We start from the raw sequence: 27,000 nt of genomic DNA on the forward strand, positions 1-27,000 counted from the left end.
GCCTGGGTATTCATTAGTCTACTTTATTCTCATTAGATGTAGTGTCCATCCGGCTATGCTCAGTCTGTTTAGAGTGAGGATTCACATGTCTGTGCTAACCCTACTACAAGGGGGCATTCTACTATTTGTAACATTCTGTCTAGTCACTTTTTCAACTGGATAGACTAACCCTGTTAGACAAGCTGTTTATCTGATCAGTCTAATCCATTCAGAAGGTTTAGTCTACTGCTTGTTTCTTACTGTCTGTACATCAAACAACTGTATTCCTTTTTAGATGGACTGTCCAGCTGCTATACTAAATATATCAAAGTGGGGGTTCATGTGTCTGTAGCAGTTTTGAAGCAAGACTCATTCCGTTTAAGTCTCGGTACTAACCCTGTTAGACAAGATGCTCATATGATCATACTAATCCTTCCAGAAACTCTAATCTGTTGCTTATTTCCTGTTGTGGATCAAACAGGCCACTCTATTCTCTTTAGATAGTTTGTATAGCAGCTGGAAAGTCTATGGCAGATTTAGGGTTTGTGTACCTGTAGCAGTTCTGAAGCAGGGGAAATTCTGTTTAACTCTCTATATCGTTAGAGGACCTGGAAATCTGACCACAGTAATCCTTTCAAACTTGCTATGACAAACTCTGGTACAGATGTTGTTGTAAATGCTTTAGCAAGTGGTACTCTGTCCATATCCACTTTAGTGAGAATATTACATCTGCTTTGCATAAAATAATGGTTCATCTTGTTATACTAACGCTGTTAGATGGGACTGAAACATATACTGTATATATAATAATTAGATTTGAATGTCTGCTTATCCCCGTTAAATGCATTGTCAAACTAGCCATACAAACTATAAAAGTTCACTTGCATGTACTGCACATGAAAATACTACCCCCTGAAACAAGTGGCATACTAACCCTGTTAGAAGAGCTCTGCATCAGACCTCATTATTTGATTGGTTAACCATGTCAGTTCTACCAGAGGAGAATAGTAGATGTTTCAGTGAACACCCTTAGATGTGTTAGTCTGTGCACGTTAAAGTTTGTAAAGGGCTTGTTTATCTGACTACACTAACCCTGCTTCTTATCTTGGATAGTCCTGCTGCCTGCTCATGCCGCTGCACTAACCCTGTGATGCTATTTCTTCGCCTTACTATACTAGACCTTATAGTGAGATTATTCAGGTGCAGCAGGAACCTATTGACTAGTAATATGGACTCTGTATTTACATGTACAAGCCCCTGTTAGGGGGGCTTATCATCTGACAATACTAGCTCTGTCAGAGAGGCTGCTTCTCCAGGAATTGTAACTGTATTACTGTTGTTTCATTGAGCTAACTTTGCCATGGTGTCTGCTATACTGTTTATAATCTAAAACATTGTTTCTTATTACAGTTTTCAGGGAACCCTACACAGTGCGCATGGAGGATCAGAAGGCGATGCGCGGAAATGTTGTCGTGTTTAAATGCATCATCCTTCCTGCTGTGCAGGAGTATGTCAGTGTGGTGTCCTGGGAAAAGGACACAGTCTCCATCATCCCAGGTAAGATGCCTTTTGCTAAACGTGATTGTTTTTGCCGGTTGCCGAAAAGCTCACTTTGTTAAACAGCCTGTTTGTCAGAATGCCCAGCAGGATTTGGTGCGCTGAATGTGCTGCGTGTTGAGTCTTGAGTTGTGAGACAGGCTGTCCTTGGAAGCGTGTTTGTTTTGGTGGGTGGATCTTGACTCCTGGTTGCCGTTAGAATCATCCTAATTGTTACACAGGCTCTTACACAACGCCTCCGTTCTCTGAATTCTTGTCGTTCTCAGCCCCGGGCTCAGAATGCAGACCTGCTATATATCCTGCCTCGCATTCCCAGCTTATTTCTAGCACTTGACAACATCTGACTTCTCAAATGTCTGATTCCTGGGCTTTCATTTATTATTTCTAATTTACAGTTTCCCTTTTTCTCTTCACATTCCCAGTCAATGATTCTGCAATTTTTTGCTTTCTACACTTTGTCGTGCTTGTTTGTCTTTGGCCAAACCACCCAAAACAAGTACTGTTCCAGTTTATTTATGGGGTCACAAGGGTGGACATAGACAAGAATCCACCAGCAAGCAGATGATTTCCTCACCTGATGGATTAGCAGGGTTTGGTGTGAAGTTTGTGCATTTCGAGTAGCCTGCCTTGTGTCTATTTTTTCCACCTTTATAGCGTCTTGCTCCGCAGAGACTGGCATCTGCTGCTTGGCACCTAGTGTGTTACAGATGTGAGGATGAGCCCAGACTTGCAGGTTGGCTTGTGATGGCAGCGTCATGCCCGTTAGATGTGCAAGAGGGGTGGGGGTGCCACGTATTAGTGCTCCTGTCCCAGGAGAATGATGCCGCATGAATTCCGTCTCATCACCATAGCAACAAACAAAACCCGAGCAGGAAGAGATGTGGTATTTTTGTCTGCTGTTGTCTCCTGTTGTGTAGTAGGGATGGCAGATCTGCCACTTCAGGTCTTGTTTGCTGGCTTTCGACTGTCTGGAACGTCTGTGGTGGCCGCAGTGCTGTCCGCCGACTGACTTGCTTTGAGGCAATTTGCTCTCTTTGAGTGCCTCTCACGAGAATGAGTGCCTGGAGTGAACGCTCGGCTAGGGGGCAGCGCTCCAGTGCGGCACTCGTTACTGTTCGCAGGACGTGATGCAAGGGCATGTCGAGCTTGGTCTGAGTGTCTGCATGTGATCACAACAAGGGTCCTTGGGAGTATATGGCCATAATGACTGTATATGTGTGTTTACATTAGAGCAGATTGTAATGATGCTGTCATAGCTTTGTGCATGTGTGTGTCTTTAAGGGTGTGTATGTATGGATGAGTGTAATTGAGGCTATGTACCTAAATTTGAGACTGTCGACTGTCTGAGTGTGCGTTCATATCTGGGACTGTTAGTAATCATGCGTGTTTGTATCTCATGACCCTGAACGGCTACAAAAAAATGAATAGATGGGTGGATGGACCCTAAATTGCATGTCTGATTCCCTATGTGTTTCCATTAAAATTGTATGTCTGTTCCTGTGAGTTTGTGGCCACATTGTTTGTACATTTTTTTTAGTGCGATCACTAGGTCTGTCTGTGTGCCTCTGTGAGGTAACAAGTCGATCATTCGCCTTTCTTAGAAAGCCTAAGTATGTCAGTGTGTGCATTGTAGTGGGCTGCATGCACAATTTTGCCGGAGCCTCTTAGTGTCTGTCTGTGTCCTTGTATGTGACTTCCCACACATATGACCCTTCATACAGTCACCGTTTGAGTCTGTGTGAGCGTTTACCTAGTTTTGCACAAATCTGCGCTCATCCCTTTACTGGACTTCACAGTCACTCTAAGTGCCCCATCGGGACAAGCAGCTCATTGCCTTCAGCTATGCCCACTGCTTCCTCGGGCAATGCCAGATGAATTGTGCACCAGGCGGCCACAGCTTTTTTTTTTTGTTTGTTTTGTTTTTTCTTTGTGTAACATTGAGGTGGCTTTCCTGTCCTGTCGCTCCAAGCAGAGAAAACCAAAAAGAGGGAGAGCAAATTAACCCTTTCAACATGAAATGGAGAAAGAGGAGGAGGGCGGATTGAGGGAAGCAGGGAAGCAAAATCCAAAATGCAAGGAAAAGAGGAAAATGCCTCAGATTCGTGGGCCGCCTGCTATGTGACTTCTGAAATATTGATGCAGCTTGGCTTCAACGGGGAAGATTGTGTCGCACAAACGCATGTCTTGTTTGTCAGCAGACTGGCACAGCGAATGCAGGAAATGCAGAGTGTGTGTGCTTGAGAGCTGTGTGTATAGTGTGTGTGTGTGTGCGTGTTTTGTGCTATTTTTGTGCAACCGGTGTGTGAATATCTAGATGTCTCAAGAAGTGTGTGTGCGTTCACATTTGAAGATATGCTTGAGAGAGTTGTGTAGCATCATGTGTGTTAACTGCGAGGTCACATCTGAAATATTTTTTTGCTATTTCCCTCTTTCCACCCCTTGTTACCTCCATCTCATTGTGTCTGTTTGCCAGGCCCGCTGCCCTGATGGTGCTCTGTCTCTATGGTGTGCACCACAGAGCTGGCAGTGTGGGCGGAGGAGGAGCCCCTTGCAGTGAGTGGGCTCCTGCATTAAAATGTAAAAAGCAAATTCTGCCGACGTGAATATTAATGAGGTTTCTCTTGGGATGCGATGAGGATGCTGGTGTTCTTGAATCGTTCTGCCAATCGGGATGTAGCGCCACCTGTGGTTCACAGCATATTCAGCTCCCGAATAGAATGCCGTGTGACTTTATTGCCCAAGACCAGGGTCTTTGGTTGGTTATTTGGCAATGAAACGAGGGAGGAGTGAGTGTGTGTATGAGTGAGAGTGAGAGAGAGAGAGTGAGAGCGAGTAAAGCAGAGGGTACACACTGGCATCAGTCTCCCCACTAGCCCAGCTCCAGGCGTCTGTTCCTTGCCCGACGGGCTCTGCTCCTCTGTCACACTGGCAGCTGGGCAGAGCCCTTGGCCCTCCCTCATTCAGCAGACAGGAGCTTGTTAAACAAGTGGTGCTCATTCATATTCATGGCTCCTCCAGTAGTGATGGGGTGGCACTCGGTTTCTTCCACTGTCCCTTCCTCCCTTTGGTCAAGTGCTTGCCCCGGAGTGCCAGCCTGCCACTGGTGACTATTTTGGCACACTGGCCAGGCACAGATGTGTCCTTCATTCAGTGTGCCCAGCTGCACTTGAGGCCGCCCAGTGATACTAATTAGTGGCTCAAATGATGTGAGCGGAAAGCTTTGTGTTCAGTATGTGTGACTGACTGTGGTGTGACCCTCCCCTCCTGTTACACGTGCTGCTCATAGACACACACGGCTGTCACTTTTCTCATACACTTTTCTGGGCTCACTTGTAAATGTGTGCGTTTTAGCTGCACCTATTATATATGCACATGTCAGTTAGCACACGTACACTCACACTTCATTTCTACTACACAAGTACATCACTCTCTATTCTTGCATATGTGCCTCTTTACTTCATTTATACACCCACCTCTTACCCTCGCTACATACATACACACACTTTCTCCTGCACAGATCACTCTCTTTAGACACACCACTCCATCTTTGTTACATATGAATATCACACCATCCCTTGCACATATGTAAGTACACTGCTTTTGCAAACACATCTCTCCCTGCCCTCGCATGCACCAACACTGTACTATTTACACGTATATACTGTACACACACAAATACACACCTGTCCTCAGTGCTTGCATTTACACATTCTCCTTACACCTCTTCACTTCAGTTACACATACTGTGAGAAAGGCGCTATATAGCGCCCGACCTGGCACAGACTGACACAGAGGCGCATGTAAAATCCAAACAAGACTTTTATTTTCTTCAGCTGGAGGGCACGTCTTCCCCGTGAACCCCCCAGCCATAACACAGTCCCAAAAGCACTGAACCCACAACACATAATCCTCCACCTTGGCACCACCACTCCTCCCAGGCAACCTCGTCCTCTACCTCCCGATTCTGGCTCTTTTTATAGTCCACCCAGAAGTGCTCCAGGTGCTTGATCACCTGTTGCTAATTGCACTTCCGGGCGGGGCTGTAGAGGTGTCCATATTGGCTCCGGGATCCATGCAGCACAAACTGGTGGCAACCCCAGATCCCCACAAGGTTGTGGAGAACTCCATCTCCCATGGAACCTTGCGGGAAACTGAGGCACCATCGTCAACCAGAGAGGCTGCCACCAAGCATCCTGGGGGAGGTACTGAGGAGCCTATGGCTACTCCCCCGGAACATAAGTAGAAGGGGCATCCCTGCCAGGCGTGGGACCCGGCCCCTTGGCACAATACATAACTACTTGTGTGCTACTATCAACTCATGTTTGGTTACATGAAAAAGTCTTTCACTCTCCTTACATGCTCACTAGTTCATTATTGTGACACAAACATTTCACTCTCTTAAGACTTGTACATCTTCATTCCTCTTACACATGTACATCACTACCGATTCTTAACTTGCGTGCCACTTTGCTTCCTTTGCACACACACTTTGCGTTCTCCCTACACACATACGCACACATACATTTTACTTTCATGAGCACAGATCACTCTCTTTGGACACACAGCTTTATCTTTGTGACACATAAACATCTTACCATCCCTTGCACAGATGTAATTACACTGTTTTTGCACATTCACTACCCTCACATATATACCTATTATGTTGTTCACTCACACACACACGCGCACACACACACACACCTGTCCTCAGTGTTTGCACACACACAATCTCCTTACACTCAACACCTCTTCACTTCAGTTGCACATACACATCTACTTGTGTAAGCTCCTCTAACATTAAGAATAAACATCACACATTCCTTGTGAACCACTGCATGACACGTTTGGTTACACAAAGTCTCACACTCTCCTCATGTGCGAACCAGTTCACTATTGTGGCACACATCTCACTCTCCTTGAACACATCCATTATGCTGAAGTAACCCTCTTTAAGTCATTCCTCACTGTTATTATGTGTACACCAATTCATTATTGTGACACACATCTCATTCTCTTTGAAAACATCCATTGCTACTCTTTACTCTCTTAAAGCAATTTCTCATTCCCCTTACAAATACAGCAATTCATTGTTGTGTCACATACATTTCACTCTCCTTGGGCTCTTTCACCATTGCCATTTACCTTTTAAAACTCACTTTCCATAAGCACCCCACATAATTTTGTTAAACATACAATCACTTCGCTCTCCATGCACGTACATTAATTAGATGGTGTCTGCTGTTCTCTAACACTCTCTTGCACACACACTGTGCTTTATTATTTTCATTCCTTACTTAGTTGGTGCATCCTGTTCCAACTGTACATCACACTACTTGTTCTGTTATGAATTAACATCTCACTCTCCTGTGTGCATATCACTCCTTGGCTGTTATAAATGTTCATCCTTCACTGTTCACCCTTCACTAAAGTACACATGCATTTTATGAACACAACACCTGTTTTATGTTAGACACATTTCACACTCCTTACACATAAATAGTACAAATTAATTTAGTCACTCTGCTTGTGTGTATACAATTTGTCTCCTTTAACACACATATCTCTCATTTTTACACACAGGCTGCCTAATTAGCCATTAGTTGTGGCACGTATCATACACATAATCATTCCGAGATCCTGTCCATCTCACTATGCTTATGTTTAGCATCCCTCCCTTGTTATGAACACATGTGTCTCACTGCCATTCACACACTCTCCATACAAACATCATATCTCTGATATTGCTCGTGTATCGTACATAAATGTCTTGCTTTTATAACATGTATACCTTCTCCATGCTGTTCTTGTTTTACATCCCTCACTGTTAAGCACATCTGATATGCTTACATAAAATTTCACTTGTGTAATACATGCAGTACATGTCTCCATCTCTTCACATGTATTTCCTCTGCTGTCACTGTTATGCATAAACTTCACTTTTAGCACACCTATAATGTCACCTCTGCTATACGTATACGTCTCACGCTTCTCATGTGTATGCTGCTGTTCTTCTCACTCTTCTCACTGATATGTCCGCTTCATGTGATATTGCAGACATACAGTGTCACTTCTGCCATATATTGACATCTCCCTCTTCTTACCTGTATCTTTCCTCTGGTATTATTGTTACACACCTCTCACTATCATAAATACCAGATGAATGCACTGTTATTGGTGCACACATCTCGCCGTCTTCACACAAACACTGTCTTTCCTGCTTATACATAACTGTCTAACTCTCCATGTGTTATTGCTGTGAATTTCTGTAATTTACACTACATAAACACTACACCGGTAATAGTGCACACAACTCACTCTCTTTACACAGATACAGTGTCACTTCTTGTATGCACAGACATCTCACTCTTCTTACTTGTATGTCTTTCTTCTGCTGTTACTGTTACACACCTCTCACTGTCCTAAACACTAGTGTTGCACACATCTCACCCTCTTCACACGCATCCTTTGTCACTTTTGCATATACATAAATGCCTCACTCTTCATTCCTCTGTTGTTATTTCAGCACATCTCTCACTCGTATACACATTGTCATATATTGTACACGTCTCACTCTTGTCTGGTAGACAAACATCACGCTATCACCACCCGTGCACACACCACACTCCTCTCATTATGCACATACCATATGTGTATGTCACTGACCTCGTAAACAGACACTCGCATTTCTCTACCCTCACTCTCACACACACACACACACACTGCTCCACTGTACCACTCTACTCATATGCCCAGACCTCCGTCTCCTGTCTTGCGCAGCACTTGTCCGACATTTCAGGGTTAATCTACATCCATGTGCTTGCTGGGAAGGGGGACGTCCCTTGGCACATTCTCACAGGGTACTTGCTAGGCTTTGCCCTGAGGCTTGGCATATGGGCATTCACTCTGGGGAAGGCACTTGTCCAATCAGGGTTGGTGGCTCAGACATTCAGCTTTTAACTGGAGTTGGGGCAGCTGAGTTCTTGTGAGTCAGTCCGGAAAGGCCCATAAAATCCCAGAGCTTATTGCAACACTCTCAATTAATCAACTAATTGTCGAGTTGAAATAATCGATCTGTTTTGACCGCTGCCAACGGGTGTCCACAACGATGTGACTGCTGTGGCTCAGCACATCAATACACCTGCCGGAAATGTTCTCGTAAGGCCCCTGGCACACAACAGTGCATGCAGTGCCAAGCTGCAAAAGGCGGCTTGTCCCAACGCCGAGGCCATAATGTAGGTCAGGCGATGAGCATACACAGCAGGATCGCGTGTGGGGGAGTGTGTGTGCTACTGTGTCTAAGCATGTGCAACCCAGTCTATTGGAATGTGTGCTCTGTCCCCCTATATGTGTTCCCCCCGAACTGTAGGTTGTACTGTAGTAATGGAGTGCATCTGATCTGTGGCGTTGTAACTAATATTCCAGCAGATTCAGCAAGACATAAAGATTAATGTCATCAAGAGAAAATCTGGAAATCAGTGTCAGGGAAAGACAAAGATCAGAGCAATAATCCATATCTGTTGTGACATCGTCGGGATATGGAGTGCAGCTGCTATTAAAATCGATAATCTGTGCAGGCGGACGCAATGTTAGAGGGGTACTGGAGTGTGACCAGACCAGAGTGGAACGTGCAGCGGCAAGAGTGTATCTGAGCAAAGTGCTGTGCCAGCTTGTGATCCTATGCCTGCCTCCAAGCTATGACCCCAGGAGAGACACGTGGCACCACATCGCAGCAGCTAGGGTCCATGCCAGTCCCTGCCAGCTCTTCAGCACCCCACACATTAGACTTGTGAGAAAGCAACAGCTGTGAGAACAGCTAATGGCAGATCTAAATATAGCGACAGTTTTAATAAGCTCGCTGCCGCACCTTGTCTCTTAGGATTTGATCTGCAGTAGCCTGAGTGGCGCTGCAGTCGTGGCATGGCGCACAAGGCCGGTTGCCTGTCATTCTGATTACATGACGCGTCCCGTCCATGACGCTTGGCACAATTACGACCTGTCTGCCATTCGGGAAGCCTGATCCTGCCAAAAGTGGCCCCTGACCCTCAAGCTCCAATCTCAGGCAGCCGTCTCTGGAGAGCCAGTACAAGTCCGGGCCGTGTAGCGAGTGCTGAATAATGAATGCGTGCGCCATCCTACATGGTATCAGTGGCCGGGGGGGCAGGCCGCGGGCCTCAGGGACTGATCCTGCATAGCGCTGCATTATTTACAGCCGCGGTGGCAGAACACTACAAACAGCGGCAGGCCCTCTGATGCGCTCTAATGGAAGCCTTTGCCTCGTGCTTCACTAATTTTGCCCTTAATGGTTGCTGTTTTGCTGGCTTCTCTGTTTTTCGCCGGCTAATTTAATGAGCAGCCCTGCCACAGATTGCTTTTAGCATTAATATTCCAATATGGAACCGCTAAATAATTAAACGCCGTTTGAGGTGGGGACCCATCTGTCCGCTGAGATGGATGCAAGTGGACAGCCGTGCCACTGAGAGTGACAGCCGAGCCTTTTCATCTTGTGCGTGCTGTCATAGCTGCTTGGTGTCTTATATGCCATGTTTGCAGCTGGCCATCCCGCCAAGGCAGCTTGCTCCTTCACTGACCATTACAAATCCTAGTAGCCAATGCAGACATTTGGGCTACTACATCTGACATCCCTGTAGCCCAGTTGGCTGTGGGTGCAGCTCAAGAGATGTTGGTGTTCCTCTTTTTCATGTGTTATGCTTGTAACGTCAGCTCACTAGTGCTAAACATACCAGTGCCTCTGCCCTCTCAGAAGGTGCCAATTCAGTAGAGCTTTCAGGCCGATTTTCATTCGTTATCACCTGCTGAACTCTTATGCCTGTCAGGTTGGCATTTAGAGGCATCTTGATGGTGAATGCCAGTTGCCCTGGTTTCACTGCTCCCTTTGTCATATTTCAGCCTAAAGCTTATAATCTTCCTCACTGGGTCTCCTAGCTTGAGTTGTACTGCCATCTTGATGGTTGTTGCCAGCTTGTGCCTCCATTCCATTCCATTTCACAAGAGCCACTCCTCTAAAATTCACTGCCCCCTGTATCTTCCTTTGGTCTGCCCCATCTAGCTTCTGCTGCCATCATATGGCCTTTCTTTTCACTCTTGATAATAGATGCCATTTTCACATCTAGGTGCCAGTACCACTTGAGTCCGATACTCATTTACCAATAAACGGTTTTAAGGCCCCTCTTCACTATATGCCAACTCACTTCTATAGAGCTACTTATCGGATATCTATGGTCTTCTTTAAGAAATACCAACCTGAGATTTGTACTGTGTCTGACTAAGGGGTGGCCAGGTTGACATTTAGTGCCATCATGTTGTTGGCTGCCAACTGGACCCATGTTGCACCTCTCCCTGAAAGTCACAGCCCACTTTATCTTCATCTCATTTTGATGGGTACCAGACTGAGGCTTATGGCCTTTCTCCCCTGTCTTGATAATGGATGCCAGTCAGACACCTAGGTGCCAGTCCCCACTTGCGCCTGACATTTATTTGCCATTAAGTGGTTTTAATCACTTGCTGCCTTCTTTGTTAGGTACCAGCCTTTAAATTGTAGGGCCAACTTGGCATCCTCCTCTTCTTCTCTCTTTGCTAATTAACTCCTTGAGGCTTGAGGCATGACTTACTAGGGCTGCCAGTCAGAACTTTACAGCCATCTTGATATTGGCTGCCATCTTATGCTTCACATCCCTTTAACAAGAACCACTCATCTAAAATCCACAATCCCTTCTACCACTTTCCAAGCCTGTCTCCCTTAAGTTGTCCATCTGGTATTTAGTGCCATCTTGTTGGTGGCTGCCAGTTGGACCCTTGCTGTGTCTCCCTGAAAATCTCCCTGAAAGTCCACTATATGTACTTCCCATTTTACCAAGTATTAGACTGAGGCTTATGGTCTTTCTCACCAGTATTGATCGTGGGTGACAGTCAGCCATCTAGGTGCTAGACCCACTTGTGTCTGGCATTTATTTACTCTAAAATGCAGGAGCAGATTCACCATCAGGGTGTTCTGGGTATTCACCCAGACGCCTGTGATGGTAAGGGGCCTTTTCGGCATTTAGAAAATCTGATGAAACAATCGAGTATCTGCCAATCAAAATGATAAAGGTGGGACAATAAAGTGACTGAGTCTTGTGCCGAAATCACGCAAAATGTGACATTGCATTAAATGACCTGGTGTCATTGTTTAAAGTATTATCAGCTCTTTGTTAAGGGGCCTGTGGGCGGGGGGGTTAATCCGGCCTTGCTTAAATAGTTTTAATGACTTGTTGCCCCCCCTTCACTAGGTACCAGCGTGTCACTTGCATGGCCACCCATCTGACATCCTCCTCCTCCTCCTCCTTCTTCTTCTACTGCTCCTCTTCATCACTCTTTGCTAGATACCTCCTTGAGGCTTGAGGAATGACTTACCAGCGATACTAGTCTGAACTTTACTGTCATCTTGATGGTAGCTGCCAATCAGATGCCTACTGTTGACTTTATCAGATGCTGTCCCTGGAGATTTCTCCTTAGCACTCATTTCTCCTTTCCATTTGCCGCCCTCTTCACTGTATGCCAACCTGGGAGTAATAACCCATTTTTATAGAGCTACTTATCTGAAATCCATGGTGTTCTTTAAGCATTACCAGCCTGGGTTTTGTACCCCGTCTCATTTTAGAGTGGCGAGTATTACATTTACTGCCATCTTGTTGTCAGCTGCCAACTGGACCCTTGCTGCATCTCTCAGAAAATAACAGTCCACCCCTCTATTGCCCACTTTTGCCTATTATCAGACTGAGGCTTATGGTCTTTTTCACCAATCTTGATGATGAATGCCAGTCAGACACCCTGATATTGGTCCCAGTTAAGTCTTGAGTTCATTCCCCATTTAGTTGCCACACAGTTCACTATGGGCACCCATCTGGTATTCTCTTCTCTCTTTGCCAGTTATCCTCTTGAGGCTTGAAACAACCAGACATGCACTACACCCTTCACCAGGTACAAGTTAATCTTCAATGGAGGTGTTTGTTTGACATTCTATTTTTAATGGTAAATTTCACCAATTGCCCTCTTCACTTGGTGCCAGTCCAGTTCTCAAGAGCCACCTGACAGACATCCCTTGCCCCCTTTACCAGGTATCATCCTGAGGCTTTTAGGTATTCTCACTTGGGGTTGCCAGTCTGGTTGATGGATACCAGCTTGAACCATTTATTAGTTTCTAGCCCCACTTCTCATACTGACCAATTCATCAGATCCAGACTGGGGCTACCAGTCAGAAATAAATGGCACACTTATTAGTGCTTATCAACATGAAACCCCTTGCCCCCTCGACCAGATACCTGTCTACAAGCTGCCCTCTGTGAACACCATTTTAGTTGAGGAGGACCCACAGTAGGACAGACTGTGGCTGAGAGCTACACTGACTCACAAATCCACAGCGAGTTCAGCTAATTAATTTAGCTCATGCCAACAGATGGCATTGGCCACGTGCTCGCTGGTGAGGCGCCTCTCATGCCCCCACCTCACCCTCACCCTCATCTCTTTTAACCCTTGGCTATCCTGCACCTTCTTTAAGGTTAGAAGCGTAGACACTCATCCAGTGCAGACAGTGCCCATTGAAATACCTAACAACTAGGCAGCATTTAGCTGGTATTCTGGAAACTGTAGGCCCACCCCCCCTAACTCCATCTGAATGCCAACATCATTAGAAGACAGAATGGAAGGAGTTAACATTCACTTTGCAGGCTGTGGCTCAAGCAGGAGCTCAGCTGTGTCTGTGAGCAGAAGAGACAAGTCAGCCAGCTGGCTGGCACTGCCAAACTGCCTTTGTCTTAAGCCCCCACTGAATGATAGGAGAATGGATGCCCATGTGAGCTTGCTGGGGTCCAGGCCGGTGATCCCACAGCCATTCATTTCCGAAGTGATAAGGCTGGCATAATTCCCCTATTTCAAGGGCAGTCAGTGCAAGAGTTCCAGCAGGGTCAAGGTGGCACCTGGATTAGGACATAGCTTGCCCATCAGAAATGACAATAACGGAAAATGGGGCATGTGGACAGCGGGGTCTGTTGGTCAATCCATTGTTGGTTCGACTTTGGGGGTCTGCGTTAAGAATATGTGGGACCAGAGGCAAGTCATTCAAATCATCACAATTTCTAAGTAGCCCTCTGAAGTGGGAAATATCACACACGCATAATCATTCAGTGATCCTGCACATCTCACTCTCCTCACATGTTTAGCATCTCTCCATTGTTATGCACACACATGTCTCATTCCCATCCACACATTCTGCATACTGCACTGCAAACACCACATCTCTGATATTGCACACATCTCACACTCTTTACACTTGTACATTTTCCTCACATTCATACCCTCTCCTCATTCTTATACATCCCTCACTGTTAAGCACACTTTATAAAAAGCACATGTCCAGTCTCACTCTCCTTATCCTTACACACGTACAATTTCACTTCTGTGATACTTAAATGTCTCACTCTCATCACACATATACCTTTCCTCCTCTGTTACTGTTACAAATATCTCACTCTTATGAACACAGTAAACCTCTCTTATTGTACTCCCCTTACACTTTTAACACACATGGTGGGGGGGGGGGGGGTCACTTCTGCTGTACTTAAACATCTCACTCTTATTGTGAGCACACCAGTTCACTATTATGGTACACATCTCACTCTCATTGAACACATCCATTGCTGCTCTTTACTCTCTTGCAGTTATTTCTCATTCACCTTATATATGGATATGCGTCGCACCAGTCTGCCTCGGGGTGAACACACACACTCGCTAGGGTCTAATTTAGCGTTGCCAATGCTCCTAACCTGCATGTCTTTGGACCGTGGGAGGAAATCCACACAGACATGGGCAGAACATGCAGGCTGCACACAGTGAGGACCTGGGATGCAAACCTTGGTTTCCTTACTCTGAGAGAGAGCAGTGCCACCGTGCCACCTGTGTGTGGTTCTAGGGACTGAAACCTTTCCTGGTAAACAAACTTGCCTTTAGTATTAAGGTCTTTGATTTATGATTAGCATTGTGAACTTGATAGATTAATAGAATGTTTGGTAACAACTTTGTCTTAAATTTTTCAAGTACCAGTCATCTCCTAATCCTGTTCTCTTTTTGAGTCAGTAAAACTCATGCCAAAGTTTTTAAGTATTGTCTGTAATCTTGGACAACTAGGGAGTTCATGGCCCCTGACCTTTATGTAGTCGCATTGATAATGTCATGTGGCAGGTACAAAATACCATAGCAACATGTAACAAAAAATGGCATCAAGGGAGTATGTGAATGAATTTCAATGCCATTAAATACATGTTGAATATGAAAAAGATTTTGCCAAATTTTTTCCATGTTTAAATCCTCAGCAAAGAACCCAGTTAGCCATGAAGAGTGCAAAAGGTATGTGAGTTCAAAATGAGAAATACTTCAGCTCATAACAAACTGCTTCCATGTCTCATGCAATCCCATCTTAAAAAAACACCAGGGTATCCGTTTAAAATGCGTGACGTCTTCTCAGTGCTGCCTCATTTAGGATTGGCCACACAGCCAGGGTTAACTTCTCACTGATTGAGACGTGCAGGTCAAGATGGACAGCAGAAACAATCTGCTAATTTGAGCATTTCAGTCCACAATTGATTGTGGCTGCCAATCATGTACCTGCTGAACTCCTCACTGCACTCCACGTTGAGACTTACAGCTCAGTTCACCCGTGGTCAGGTATCACCCTGACGCTTGTAAACTTTTACACTAATCCTGCCATCTTGAGACCAGCTACCAATTGGCTGCCTCCTGTACATCACTGATTTGCTTCTGCTTACCACCTTCAAAAGCTTGAACCTTTAACAGGTGACTGAGTCCCACACCCTTTCCTAATATGCCTTGGTTTACCACATTTTTGACATTTCTGCTTTAATAAATTACATTCACCTCCACATCTGAGGCGTGTTCTCTGAAAGTCCTTACGACTTGGTGTTTGTGTTGGAATCACCTTGTATTCTGTTGACTAATTTCCATTCTTTACTGCTTCACCTTTGTTTGTCTCCAAATGGCCTTGCAGGTCCAACTGACCATTTCAATTTCCTGTCCAATTTAATAATTGTTGTTGGTGATTTACTGTACGATGAATGTGACCCATTTCTGTCCCACAGACCAGCCTGTGCCATAGCATTTTATTGAGCTCCCAGGAGGGAATGTAAGAAAATTAAAATAAAGTGAAATACGCATAGCGCATGTTAATAAACCCGTCAATGATCACGGCACTGGAGAGTGGTGGTATTGATTAACACATGCAAGTAACAATTTGACAGGACTATACACATGTGAAAATAAAGATCCTATAAACCTATGAACATTTCAACTAGAGAGAGACCAGTTTCTCCAGGGCATTCATTCCCCCCACTGATGGCAATTTTCTCATTTATGTATTAACTAGCTGTCCCCCCGTGGCTCTGCCCACTTAGTGTTAAAACAGGACAAACTTTAAAAATCAATAATAAAATGTAATTCTGGCCAAGTAGGTATGCTCCATTGTCAAACGTTTGCACTATATCTGATCATGTTCAGCTCTGACGAGAGAGCGTCCCCCGTGTGGGGAGAAGAGCACTGGCCATGATATCTCTGCCAATGAGCAGGTACCTTCTAAAACACACGTAGCTTGATCTCTCTGTCTCAAAAACGTCAAACGTTGCTCCTTAACAATCCCTAGGTGATAATGTCTGTTGAACAAACAGGTATTGCTAGCTAAGCGGAGGCAAGGTACGCTCCAACACGTGGCGAGAGGTAGAGTGACTCGAATGGAGGCTCACACAAGAATGAGGATGGCCCCTCACCCTCCCCTCGACCAGTTGCCTGTCCCTTGGGTTCACCCAAAAAAATCAGTGCAACCACAACCAAACTATGACACTTAGAACGTTGAGATAAGTCGCAAAATCAAATGGAATGTTCAAGCAAATTAGTGAAAAAAAAATCTGTTAAGTAGTTTTCTCATGAAAAGCGGACAGACTTTGGATTTTATATATATATATATACTCTTTAATAAAACCTCTGTGTGCGTCCAGGGTGTCCGTGTGTGTGTGTCTTCTGGTGAAGTGTGCATGTGCGGCGCCGCATTGCACAGTGCTGTGCGCAATGTTTATGCACTACTATTCTAGCGCCCGTTATTGTAACGGGCTTAATGTCTAGTGTATATATATACTCTTCATCAGAGGATAATGCTTAGACTTACAAGAATCAAAGGCATATATAGCAACACATTCAGTGGGGATACTGACTTAGTCACCTCCACCCACCCCCCCCATCTCCCCCCCCGTACTGAATGTGTTGCTATATATTGCCTTTGATTCTTGTAAGTCTAAGCATTATCCTCTGATGAAGACCCTGATAGGGGTTGAAAGCTCAGGAATAAAACTATTTTATGATACGTGATTCGTTTTTTCTCCCTTTGTGGATCTCCAACTGCAAATATGCAAACCGTATCACAGACCTTCTCTTCCATACATATATATATATATATATATATATATATATATAATATGTAGAGTGGATTCAGATTCAGACCCTTCCACTTTTTTCCAATTTTTATTAGTTGCAGCCTTGTGCTAAAATCATTATTTTTTTCTCATATCAACCAACATTCTTTACTCCAGAATGACAAACAGAAAATGTGATTTTAGAAATTTTTTCAAATTTATTAAAAATTGAAAAAAAAAGAACCCTTTGTTATGACATTTGAAATCTGGCTTAGGTGCATCCCATCCTATTGATCATCACTGAGGTGTTTCCATCCCTTGTTTGCAGTCCATCTTTCATTGTACTATGTAAACATGACAATAAAACTGACTTGACTTCGCCTCCAGTGTCCACTTTGCCAGGTACCACCCTTCAATACGCGGGACCACCAGTATGAAATTTACACCAAGGTCAAAGATGGCTGTTAGGATTTGAGGCAAATGTCTTAAATTTTCTTGGAACTAGATGCTTTTCTGGTTAAAGGAAAAACTGTCTGTTATGTTCAAATTATGGACATTACTTTGCCATTGTTATTTTTTCTTTCACTTACCTTTTTAACCATGATTAATATTTACTAGGATATTATTGGTGACATTTTGTTTTATGTACAGTATGTCCGCTGCCATTTTGAGAGTTTGTTGCATGGATGTGAAAGTTATTTGTTAGAGGACACACACACATGATTCTTTATAAGCTACTTGCGCCATTAGTGAAACATCCAAGATTGTGGATATTTTCTAAAAGATTGTGTTTTGATTAATAACTGTGATTATGTTTTCTTATTTATTTTTGCTTATTTTAAAAATGGGCTTCTGCAAACATTCCTGTGTTTATTATGGTTTTCTGGGTTACTGATGTTTTAACTCCAGTTTAATTTTGACAAAATCACTTGCATCTTACCTTATTGTTAGTTATAATCTCTGCCATTTTTGTGGCAATTTTGTGATATTTTTGTTTACAGATTCTGTGGCAAAGCCACCCAGAGAAAACCCGGGAGTGTGCAACACATGATGTTAGTTAGAACTATATAAAAGTCATCACACATTTTTGGGTCATCCAAAATTATGTATGGATAGTTAAAACTAAGTGTATTTTGGTGAAGCTTCTCCAATAAACAAATTATTGGCTTTGAATTTTCAACCTCAAGTTTAAGATTTAGTTTTGAGCTTGGTGAAAGATAGATTTGATATTCTAATTATGATCAGGAGCATTGCTTTGACTAAGGTTCCTCTTCTGGTTCTTATTTAAAATATCGGTCTGGTTTCCTTTAATTAAAGCAGAAGAATTTTGACCAAGCTCTGGATTTTTTGACTATTGAATTTTGACTCACTTTTTTACATAGGCAATTGTCCATTATGGCTTCCTTGATATTTTAACTAACATTTATCTCCTCATAAACGTCAAGCAATACATTCTAAAACCACTTGGTATCAGTGGTGTAGCTACAAGGGGGGACATCTGTCCCCGGGTGCAGCATCCAGGGGGTGCTGAATTGATGTTCCCCGTTGCATTTTGGCAAACAGGAGGGGGTGTGAAATCTTCAGTTGTCCCCGGGCGCTGAAAACGCTAGCTACGCCTCTGCTTGGTATATTGTCCCCCTTCACCAGGCGCAGACTGAGACTGCCAGTCAAGAGTTGCTGCTCTCCATAAGAGTGGCCACCAATATGTCACCCATTGCCCTCTGGATCAAAAGATCCTTTATTCAGGATCAACCTGATCTTCAAGGTGAGCCTGAAAGGGCAAAAGAAGTCCATTTAGTGTCTCTGAATGGATTCATCACCTCATCGGCTCACATCTAAAAAATAACAGGATCTCTAGTATGGCCCCATGCCTCCTTGTCAGTGTCCATTCATTCAGTACTGGCCATACTTCATTTGTTTATTAGAGCATTACAACAATAGTAATGAGATGAACAATTCAGTTCAACAAAGCTCACCAATCTTATTTATCTAATTCCTCCAAAATGACAGTGAGTCAAGTTTTAAAGGTCCATAAAGCCGGTCACCTATTCAAAGTATCTGTGGTTTTTTGTGTCAAGAGCTGTCTGTTTTGAAGCTGTGGCACCAAATGGTCAAAATAAGTGAGAGGCCACAAAATGACCCAAAAACCTGACCAGTACCTCACTGGTCACACTCAGATACAGGTCTCACCTCAGGCAGTCTAGCCCTTAACTTGACCAACAGGCTTCTAGGCCTGAACAGGCCCAACAACAGATTCAGAATTAATGTTAAATGTCCAAAGTACACAAAAATGCCCTTCTAGGGAGAGGATGACCGTAAACGTCTGGATTGAGAGGACAAACGCAAAACTAGGTTCTTTAAATTCAAAGAGCAAAGGAAGGTCAAAAAAGGGAGATAACAAGGTAAGAAAGGCCAAAATGAAGCAAAAGTCTTTTCCTAAAAAGCCAATCCAAAGCAAACAAGACCAAACTTGACATCTTGTACTCAGAGTCCAAAATCAGAAGCAATAAATCTACAAACACCAGAAACATTAATGTGATAATCTCAACTAAGATCTCATCCAACTAATATAAAGGTAGGTGTTCACTCAGAAGTGACATCATGGCGGCCTCTGGACATATTCAAACAGCTTAAATGTACAGTATGTACATACTAAATCATAAGGAAATGTAGCAGTATTGACAAAAATTAGATAAAAACAAACACATGAAAAATAAGAATTCAAAAATAACAATATAGTGGAAAATAAAGGGATCCAGTCATGGCCTCTTGTTCTTGTTGAAGATGGTTAACTGCCAATATGGATGGCTAGTTATTGTCAGGCTGCTGTATTAGTCAGGAGTGGACTTGCAGTTGGGGACAGTGTACCTGAGAGAATGACCACCCATAATTGCTTGCCAGATATTCGGATTCATGACATATTAGAGAGACATAAGAAAGCCAATAAAAGGATAACATCAAGTCAGTCCATCTGGCTTGCATGGTCAGCTAAAATCAGTCACTCCCAGTGTCTCACTTGCCCCTTCATAAATTCCACACTTTCTTCCTTAGCTACCATGTGAGTGCCACCTCATTCAGGAGCAGCCTCATTTAATTGCGGGCTGGACAAGTTTGTGGTCAGTTCCAGCCATTACAATGGGCCTGTTCAAGGTGTCTCAGTTAGGCTTGCTTGGCATGGAAGCCTGACAGTGAGTGTCTCTGCGCCAAGCAGTATAACCATTGGGGTCTCAGAGCCCTGCTGTTTGTGGAAGTGACAGCAAGCATGTGGAGGCCAACAGAACATCCGGGGGGCCCAGCTTTCCCGGCTTGCTGCCACACAGCTTTCTGTACCCAGGAGTCATCCTTGAAGCCCTGCTCGTCTTTCCCTAGTGTCAGGATAAAGCTTCTCATCCTGCTGCACCTATTCTTGGACCTCACACGCCTTGGGTTGTTTTTGTGTTTTAGAAGCCCGTAGCTGCAGGCTGGTCATTCCCAAGAGTGAGCGAGGCGGTGGAGCGGTCAGAATAGCGGCGCGCGCCTGCATTTAAAGTGCTAAGCAGCTCTGAGCCACGCTTATTAAGGACTTAGCAGTTCTGAGGCTGTGTGTGTTTGTGTGTGTGTGTGTGTGTGAGTGTGCAAGAGAATGTGTAACTATATGCTAGCCCATGTCTGTGAATATACTTGTTAATTTGTGTATGTGTGTGTGTGTAAATGAACACAGGTTTGTGCGTGTCACAGTGTATGGGAGTTCTAGTGTGTGTGAGAGGGCAGAATACTAGCATCTGTCTGTATCCTGGATGTAAGAGGGTTCATTGGTATGCACAGGTGTGTGTAAGAAAGTAAGAAAACGCAAGTTTGAACAGGTACAGGTACCTCTGTGCTTGCAAGAGAGTGAGTGTGAGTGAATGTGTAAGAGGATGTGCATCTACCATGGAAGTGTTAATGTGCTTGTCAAACACAAGCCAGAATATACATCTCTGTGTGTGTCACATTGCGTGCGTCAATATGCTAGTGTCTGTCTCTAGACTTACATGCATTAAAAACAGTACAATGGTGCATGGGTGCTTGTAAGTGAGTGCAAGTCTGAATGTGTGCACCTTTATATGTGCAAGAAAGTGTGTGTGTGTGTGTGAGAGAGAGAGAGAGACCGAGCATATAAGACAAAATGTGACATTATGCTTATGCTTGAGTATGTATGTGAACTTATAAACTTGTGTACCTTGATGAATGCAAGTGTGCATGAATGTGTGAATTTATATATTGTGGGAGATGGCCGGTCGTTCATCCCGACCAATACCCCCAGGCCACTAGATGGAGCCCTCCCTGTAGCGTGGAAGTGCCCCAAAGACCAGCAGGGAATCATGGACAATGGAGTTTTTATTCCCGACCCTGCTGGACACCATGGGGCCCACCAGAGGACGCTGCAGGGAGGCTCAAGGACTTACATGTGCCCTATAACCCGGAAGTGCATCTTAATTAATGCGACAGAGGAAACAACGTACTTCCGGGATAAAGAAAGAGAGTTTTCATCCGACCTGGAAGTGCTAATGAGTCACATGGACAAGGGTTCAGGAGCACTTCCGGGTCATGGACTATAAAAGACTGTGGGAAACCTAGACGAGGGAGCTGAGCTGGGTGGAAGGGTGGCAACGCATCTGGGAGAGAAGGATTGATGATTGATTATTGATTTATTGTATGAGTAGTGTGGAGTGGAGGGTGCTTTGTGCACGTTGTTATTATAAAAATAAAAAGTCTTGGACTTTTACCTGGTGTTTGGTGTGGTACCTGAGGGTTCAAGGGAGCAATAGCGCCCCCTACTGTTACAATTAGTAACATGTATTTGATGACATGAGTAGGCATGTACGTTGGTTGTTAGTGTATGTGACTGTGTACATGGTTGTCTGTCAGTGTGTCTCAGTGTCTTTGTGAGTTACTCACTGTATATGCACATTTTCTGAACTAGCATGTGTTTGAAGTGCATGTATTGTGGCAGACTGCCAAGGTTGTTACCCGGCCACAACGCCTCGATAGTGGAAGCACTGGGGGAGCGAGTTTATTTATGACATTATCTCCCCCGAAACGCTAGATGGCAGCCCCCCTGGCTTGCAGCAGGGCCACAGGTTTGGAGCATGGGAGCTCAACCTTGCTGGTGGCCATGGGCACCGCCAGGGGGTGCCTGGATGTTTCCCAAGCCCTATTTAGCAGCACGTCCGCCACACCCAGAAGTGCTGCCAGAAGAAGGTAGTTGGACACCTGGAGTGCTTCCGGGTGTTTTATAAAAGGATCCAGCCACCATTACTCAGGGAGCCACAATCGGGAGGTGGAGGACAAAGCTTACTGAGCAGGAGTGGAGGTGAACAGACAGAAAGAAAAGAGAGAGAAGAAAAGATGACTGTGCTTATCTGTGCTATTTGGTGCTTGTACTGTGCTGTGTAGTGGAGAGCAAAGGGAAAACGCAGTTTGCTGTGTGGCAAGACTGGGCTCTGTGTCTGTTGCGTCCGGGTTTGGGGAGCTGTATGCCCCCTGGTGGTCCACTGTATGTAAAATATATGATTGAAAGCCAATGTGTCCATTTGAGTGTAGGAAAGTGTATGTGTTTCATGTGTGTAACGGTGAATTAGTGTGTATGAGAGTTTAAGTGAGCATGTACATGGGTAAGTGTGCAAGACTGCATATAAGTACATTTGTGTTTGTGTGCTAATGTCTTCAAGATTTTAAGAGTATTTACACATGGCTACATGAGTGAGTTAATGAGCAGGTATACACCTACTTATAAGCCACTAAGCAAGTGAATGGGAATGTATAATCTAGTATGTGTGAGAGAGTGTGCAGACAGGTGCCTTAGTATGGGTGTAAATTTATTTTTGTAACAGTGAGTGATTGAGTGAGGCCTCATAAATGAGAGAGAGAGTGAGTGAGTGAAAGAGTGAGAGAGTATGCGAGACTGAAACAGTGAGTGAGTGAGCAAGCAAGTAACCTTGCGAGAGAGAGACTGAGTGAGAGAGTGAGCAACGGAGTGAGCGAGTAAGTGAATGAGCGATTGACCTAGCAGAAGAGTGACTGAACAAATGCGAGAATGAGTGAGAGTGAGCGGCTGAGAGAGCAAATGAGTAAGTGATTGAGTGAACAAGCGAGTAACAGAGAAACAGAGGGTGAATGAGTGAGTTAGTGATTGACCAAGTGAGTGACTGAGTAAGCGAATGAGCAAAGCTATGTAAGGGAGTGTGTGAAAGTTTACGTGTAGACTGACTGTAAGTATTTTTAAATGAGGGAGAGTGTATGCATAAGTGAATCTGTACGTGTTCTTGCTTCCCTGTTTGTATTGTAGCATGTCTTAGTATTATTATTATTATTATTGTTATTGTTATTATTATTATTGTGTATCTTAGTGTGGAACTGACCTTAAATAAGGCTGTGCCTGCACACATGTACTGCATACCTATCAACACTATTCAGTCTGAGTGTGAGTTAGTGAGTGCTTACATGTGTGCTCGTGACTTAGTAAGCATGCGAGTATCTTACTTTGTGTTTTTATGGTGCACATTATTGAGAGTACGTGTGAGCATACTTCTGTGTGTGTGTGATTCAGAGACGGGAGTAAGTGAGCACATGAACGAGTGTGGGTATGCAAGGGTAAGTATGTCCCCGCTTTTGTCATCGCACCAGGTGTGCGTGCAACACTGGAGAAGAGAAGCTCTCAAGCCCCCGTGTGCCTTTAATTGGATTTGTTTAAAAAACAAAAGCGCCCCTTCCCCCTCCCGGCACGCGCTCCTGCTGCGCTCTGCCTGCCTCGGCCATGACAGCTGTGTAATTAGACCCCACCATGACACGAGGTGACGATTTAATTAGTGCACTGGAGCGACTCGGAACAACAGAGCCTCACTGTCTTGGCCCTTTCACCAGCACAACCTCCTGTCCATTTGTCCATCCGTCTCACTTGCCTCTCTCCCCAGTTTGCCCATCTTCCCTAATAATGACATTCAGCACCTCCTATAGGACCCCCCCACCCCCAACCCCACCACAAACACAGCAGCGCCCTCTGGTGCCATTCGTAATAAATCTCTGTTCTGCACCCAGGCAGCATGTCAACACATGATTAAATTTTCAGGCCTGGCTTCTCGACTCTTGTCTGCTGTGTTGCGCTGGAGCGGAATCTCGGCGTGTAGCACTCCCAGGGACAAGCATGGCTAAGCGTGCAGCAAAACACCGTGCTGTTCCTCCCAGCGAGCGCGGAGGCCTGCCGATAAATAAATAAGTGCTTCGCTTGTGTGATGAATAATGCAGATCTTTGGGCGCCAAGTAAGTGCTGCTCTGGGCTTCTCGGCCTAAAAGGTACACTTGTAAAAACCAGCAACCTGTTGGATTCAGTACCAGTAGTGCACTCCTCAGCCTGCAAGCCACACACAGGGTGAAACTCGAGCAAATGGAGCCATGGTGATGTCAGAAAATAACCTGCAGCGGGGACATATATGTGCATCTTCAAAAGGACAGGAGGGAGTTCTCAGTGGTAACACCAGGTATCAGTTAGCCATACCTCTCATTGCCCCTCCTCCTTCTCATAAATTACTTGGTTGACCACACCCCTTGCTGTAAATTATCGGGATAGTTCCACCCTTTGGTCTATGTTACTTGGCTGGCCCCACCCCTTATTATAAGCAGCAACACCCCCAAAGTGAATGAATGACAGATCCAGTCTCCTCCCACTGATGAACTGCATGTGAAAGAACTCCATTGACTGTGTGCTTGAGCATGCATCTTTGGAGATAAGTGTAATAATATGTGTGTATACCTAGAAACTGCACACATGAGCATATATACACATGTGCTCAACATGCACACATCTGAGTGCCAGTATGTGATTGTTTGCCTGTGTATTTGAAGGTGCACACATGAGCCTATGTACTTTATGTGTCTATCCACCTGCACATTCATGTTTATGCTGGTTTGTGGATATTTGAATGTGTGTACTTGTGCACATGCACAAACATTTTCAATGGAGAGACTGTTGCTCCAGTATATGTAATATTAAAACTGTCTGGACATACTATGTGTATACCTGGTGTTTATACATCTGTAAGTTGGTGTTGGCAGAAATTGTTTGAATGTGCTTACTGTTGGCACATAAGTAATGACACACGTGTGTGAGTAAAAGTGTGAATATATATCTGGAAGTGTTTGTTCACATGTTTGCCTGCTTGAGTATATGGAAGTGTAGATGTGGAGTGGAGTGACAACGTGTGTCTATACTTGTAGGTAATTTTCACAATGTACTGCACATATATACTTGAGTGTGCACTCGTGCTTGAGACTGCAGTGTGTTTCTGGATTTGAAAGTGCTTTGCCTCTTGTGAATTTGTGCATAGACATTGAGCAAGTGAGCATATCCTTGTTTGGATGTGTGCACTTTTGCACAGATGTGATTGCACAATATGTGTCTGGTTCAAACTACAGTATGCCTGAGTAATTGGAAGACTGAATGAAAGTACTTGTATACAATTGGGGAAATAAGTATATGATCCCCTGCTGAATTTGTAAGTTTGCTCACTTACAAAGAAATGAACAGTCTCTAATCTTTATGGTTGTTTCATTTTAATGAAGAGAGAGACGTAATATCAACCAAAAATCCAGAAAAAACACATTAGATAGATAGATAGATAGATAGATAGATACTTTTATTAATCCCAAGGGGAAATTCACATACTCCAGCAGCAGCATACTGATACAAAAAACAATATTAAATTAAAGAGTAATAAAAATGCAGGTAAAAACAGACAATAATTTTGAATAACGTTAATGTTGCATGGAGCTCCTGACCATTACCATGTAGGCATCTACACATGTGTGCTTGCGTGTGCTTATCCAGAGGTATGATTGTTTGGATATGTGAGTGTGCACTTTTACAAGTGTATATATGAAGGGATCTGTATGTTAGTGTATATACTTGTACATAGGTGTATGCACAAACACAAGTGTTTTCGCTGTAGAGCCCGTTCTTCCAGTCAAAAGTGTGTAGTAGCACACATTTCAAAACATCTTACTGAGGTCAGTTAGGTCTTTGTGTACTGGCTGGACTAAAGAGAGCGCCAACTGGAACCTCTGTCCTTTTTGAACACTCCAGTGTCACCTTTCAAGTTAACGTGATGAGACCCAAGGAGCCAGCTGCTCTGTAACTTCAGAGTGACAAGGTAATGCCCGTCTCATTGTCAGTGAACATTGTGGTGACTCTCACTGCACTGCCATGCTTGAAAAGAACTTGACTTGGACAGTACATATTTTGAAAATGGAGCTTAGCATGGCAGTGTGCACACTCAGGTTGAGTATGTAATTCACACTGGCTTGAAGTCTTCAAGAGTGTTTGAGTAAGATGAATTGTTCCGCAACACAAGAGCAGTGGTTCTCCTGTCCTGGTCTCCCATGTGTACATTTGGAGCTTCTAGTGGAACAACAATAGAGGGAGTCGAGGCACGCCAGCAGGCACAGAAGGCATCATCACTCTGAAATGAGGTCACCGGGGTGACTGGCACCTCTCTAGCTTTCACTGTATGTGACAGATCATGTGCCTGATGCACGCTCACTCTCCTTTGCTGTGCTTGAAATGCTTGCTGCTTCGTAGTAAGCTGACAGGATGGCGTCTCATTAGGAGGAACTGCATGTCGAGAGACAATGCAGAGAGAAAAGCAACGACTCTTTCGAGAGTAACAGGCAGCCTGCTGGACAAGAATACTTCAGCGTCAGTGGTCAGAAAATGGGAGACCTGGTGTGTGTATGTGCGTGTGTGTGCGTGTGTGTGTGTGTGAGGGGGTTTATACAGGTGTTTTCAGGTGACTGAGTTTGTTGTTCAATGAAAAGCTGCTTAAAAAATCAAAAATTTTAACCAGGCTGAGTGCGTGTTGCCCAAGATGGTCAATATCCATCACCCATCAAGCATTTTATGTGGTTTGTAGGTCTAGGTGATATCATAGATCAGTCTGTGTGCGAGCTTGCTGGATGTGTACAACAAAGGTGGCTGATATTGCTG

At 44.3% G+C, this 27,000-nt stretch overlaps 1 protein-coding gene across 1 annotated transcript in view; it reads left to right on the forward strand.

Moving 5' to 3' along the window:
* LOC114656893 (cell adhesion molecule DSCAML1) overlaps positions 1 to 27,000 on the forward strand; it is a 111,324-nt gene that overhangs the window by 14,320 nt on the left and 70,004 nt on the right. Inside the window, 1 exon segment of the mRNA XM_028808491.2 lies at positions 1,390 to 1,536. Coding sequence (XP_028664324.1) covers positions 1,390 to 1,536 — 147 coding nt within the window.

The sequence above is a fragment of the Erpetoichthys calabaricus genome, chromosome 9 (assembly GCF_900747795.2).
Source record: "Erpetoichthys calabaricus chromosome 9, fErpCal1.3, whole genome shotgun sequence".
NCBI classification, from domain to species: domain Eukaryota; kingdom Metazoa; phylum Chordata; class Cladistia; order Polypteriformes; family Polypteridae; genus Erpetoichthys; species Erpetoichthys calabaricus.